This window comes from Triticum aestivum, chromosome 2A (assembly GCF_018294505.1).
Source record: "Triticum aestivum cultivar Chinese Spring chromosome 2A, IWGSC CS RefSeq v2.1, whole genome shotgun sequence".
NCBI lineage: Eukaryota > Viridiplantae > Streptophyta > Magnoliopsida > Poales > Poaceae > Triticum > Triticum aestivum.
The window spans coordinates 266,608,459-266,611,495 of NC_057797.1; the positions used below are offsets into that span (position 1 = coordinate 266,608,459).

The window sequence follows — 3,037 nt, forward strand, 5'->3', positions numbered from 1 at the left end:
GATCAACCGACGCCGCCTATCACTAGTCATCCGGTAAAGGGCTCCTTAATTGAAAGGGTTAATTGGATTCATGTCACTGCAACTTTCACGAGTTGGAAGAATGCCATTACAAAAGCCGAAGTTGGGAATATGCCACTGCAACTTTTTCATACATCTACATTTTCCATTGTCTTCGATACCCGTCCATATACCACCTTTTATATCTCCCGTATACATTCACATACCTTTATACGCTGGCCCAAACTGATTCGGGCCGCATGCACACGCACACGTCGGGTGGCGTCTGGAGGGGAGTGGGCGCTGGAGGTGTGCGCGGCCTGGCAGCTGGAGGTGTGCGCGGCGACGGCAGGAGGCGCGCGCAGCCCGACGTCTGGAGGGGCCCGCCCGCTGGAGGCACGCGGCCGGTGACTGGAGGTGAGCGGCGCCGGCGGCTGGAGGGTGGCGCGGTGACGACGGGAGGTGTGCGCGGCCCGACGTCTAGAGGGGAGCGGCGGTGGCCGAAGGCAGACGCATGCGTCGTCGCGTGAAAAGTGGAATCAGCAGCGTCATTCCGCAACGACGGCGCCGGCGCGCCGGGAAACTCTGTCCACGGCAAGGCCAGCTTATGTGCGTGTGCAAGCAAGGTGCTTGTGTTTATAAGTTGTCCACTCTCCACTCGTAGAACTAAATCCACGTGAAGCCATGGAGAGGTCGCCGAGATTCCCGCCAGTGGTTTCTCCGTCGGCGGCAGCCATGGAGGTGGGCGCGACGGGCATGCTGCGGCTGGAGTGGCGCGCGATGCAGCTACTGATTCCCCAGCCCAGTACTGAAATACACATTGAAATACAAGCGTTTATTGAACTGATATTCTCTTAAGTAAAGAAAATGTCATATGTAGAGGTATGAGAAAGTTGTAATGGCATATTTCCAACTTCACTTTTTGTAATGCCATTTCTTCAACTCGTGAAAGTTACAGTGGCATAAATCCAATTAACCCTAATTGAAATCATGCAGTCCATGAAGTTCTATAGAAAATAATGATAAACAAGTTAATTTATATTTATATTTGGAATGCTTCCAGTGAACTTTTATAATGGATTTGGGTGTCTCGAAAAGAAAAAAAACGTTGAAAAAGATCATTCATCGGCTCCAACCAATGGGAGGCAAAAGTATGTCTGACACATGCCATGACTTTACACCACAAACACGTAGTACTGTATAAGTATATAAGTAGTTTAGAAAAGATTAACCAAAACAAGTGAATTAATAAACCCAAAAAGGCAAGCAACATTTCGCTCCTGAACCAAGAAATTAACCGAGATGCGCATGCTGTTTCGCCGACGTATGTGGATCGATCAGTAGTTGACGGCGGAGCACTTGGATCGAACCTCGCCCTCGCTGCCGGTGAGGACCTGCACGTTGCCGAGCCAGCGCATGGACTCGGCGAATTGGCGCTTGAATTCCTCGGGCTCTCGGGCCATTTCCTGGACGAAGCTCCTGGTCCGGGAGTCATGGAGCATCTTCTGGTCCGTCTCCAGGAGTCCCATCCTGCGCTCCAGGTTCTTGTAGTAGCCGTTATCGAACGCCGTGGGCCTGACGCCGTCAAGCTCCACTCGCTCGTGCTCCGCGTCGCCGCGGCGGCACTTGCGCCTCAGGAAGTCGCCGTACTTGCCGTCCAGCGTCTCCGGCTTGCTCTTGCACAGACGCGGCTTCACGGCGGCACAGCTGGCCTTGCCGATGGTGTGCGCGCCGGAGAGGACGACGAGGTCGCGGACGTTTAGGCCCATGGACTCGAAGAAGGCGACGAGGTCTGTGACGCTCTCGCGGCCCATGGGCACGTACTTGTCGGCGGCCTCTTTGCGGGACTGGCGGCCGTCCTTGCGGCCGTACACGAGCGGCCAGTAGCTCACTCCCACCTCCCTGCTGGCGTCGCGGGTGGCGGCGGTGAGGATGTCGGCGCAGGAGACGGTCTTGGGGCACTTGGCCTCCAGCTCCGTCTTGATGGCCTCGATGAGCTCGAAGCCCCGGAGCGTCTTGCTCGCCGCGGCGTACTTCTCGCTCCCCGGCGCGTCTATCAGGATCGACGCGTCGCACCCCTGATTATCGATCAAATTAAGCCACGGGCGCGCACGCATGCATTTTGAATTCAATTAGCACGGTGCAGATTGATGATCTGAGGAGAGAGATGAATCGTATGATAATTCTTGCATGCATTGCATACCCCGACGGCAAAGTCGTGGAAGAAGAGGCGGATGAGGCCCGCGGCGATGGTGTAGTCTGCGGCGAAGGCCTTCTTGACGGCCCTCTGGACGATGCCCTCCATGTCGGGGCACGACTCGCCGTAGTATCCGGCGGCAAGGCCGTCCGCGGGCTTCCTGTAGGCCGGCGGCTGGTAGTCTTGCGGCTGGCTGTAGCCGTCCGCCATCGCCATGGGGGCGAGGATAAGCACTGAGACGGCGAGGAAGGAGAGAAGCGACAACGCCGTCCTCATCGTGCTCGTCGGAGAAATGAGGTGTCGAGAGATGGATTGACCTGAGGTTGGTTCCAGTGCTGGTTATATAGTTTTGCGCGGGAGCTGGTTTGATTACTTTCGTCCTACACGCGAGCACGTTGCTTGAGACGACGTGAGGAGCAATACATGAAGGAGATTGTAAATGGGCTGCACGTAGGGAAAGGAGATGACTAATCAGGTCAGCGTGAGCTAATCATCAAATAATTGCACTCGTACACGTATATAATCAGCAAAGAGACCCGGTATACTCCAATGTTTTTTGGCAGGGGTGTAGTAAGAAAAAAAGATACTACCTCGTGAAGTGGAAGAGAGTTTGTAGATCCAAGGACAAAGGAGGTCTGGGTGTGAAAGATCTGAGGAAACAAAACTTAAGTCTTCTAGTGAAGTGGTGGTGGAAACTAGAGACTCAGACTGGAGTTTGGCAAGATATTGTCAAAGCCAGATATTTGTCTAATAAAACAGTAGCTAATGTTGGTCCCAAATTCTCAGGCTCCCCTTGTTGAAAAACTCTTTTGAAGGTGTTAAATTGTGATCCAAACTATACCG

At 53.9% G+C, this 3,037-nt stretch overlaps 1 protein-coding gene across 1 annotated transcript; it reads right to left on the reverse strand.

Moving 5' to 3' along the window:
* Positions 1-1,093: 1,093 nt before the first annotated feature.
* LOC123185217 (peroxidase 7) lies at positions 1,094-2,520 on the reverse strand. The gene is made up of 2 exons (XM_044597183.1): positions 2,201-2,520; positions 1,094-2,075 (listed from the first exon to the last, which is right to left on the reverse strand). The coding sequence occupies exons 1-2, from the start codon at positions 2,468-2,470 to the stop codon at positions 1,335-1,337; spliced, it is 1,011 nt and encodes a 336-aa protein (XP_044453118.1). The 5' UTR covers positions 2,471-2,520; the 3' UTR covers positions 1,094-1,334.
* Positions 2,521-3,037: the final 517 nt, after the last annotated feature.

Excerpts from the sequence above, each read along its gene's own strand:
- LOC123185217 (XM_044597183.1), bottom strand. The coding sequence starts at position 2,470 with ATGAGGACGGCGTTGTCGCTTCTCTCCTTCCTCGCCGTCTCAGTGCTT. Across the intron at positions 2,076-2,200 it reads TCCACGACTTTGCCGTCGGG|GGGTGCGACGCGTCGATCCT; the intron begins GTATGCAATGCA and ends ATCGATAATCAG.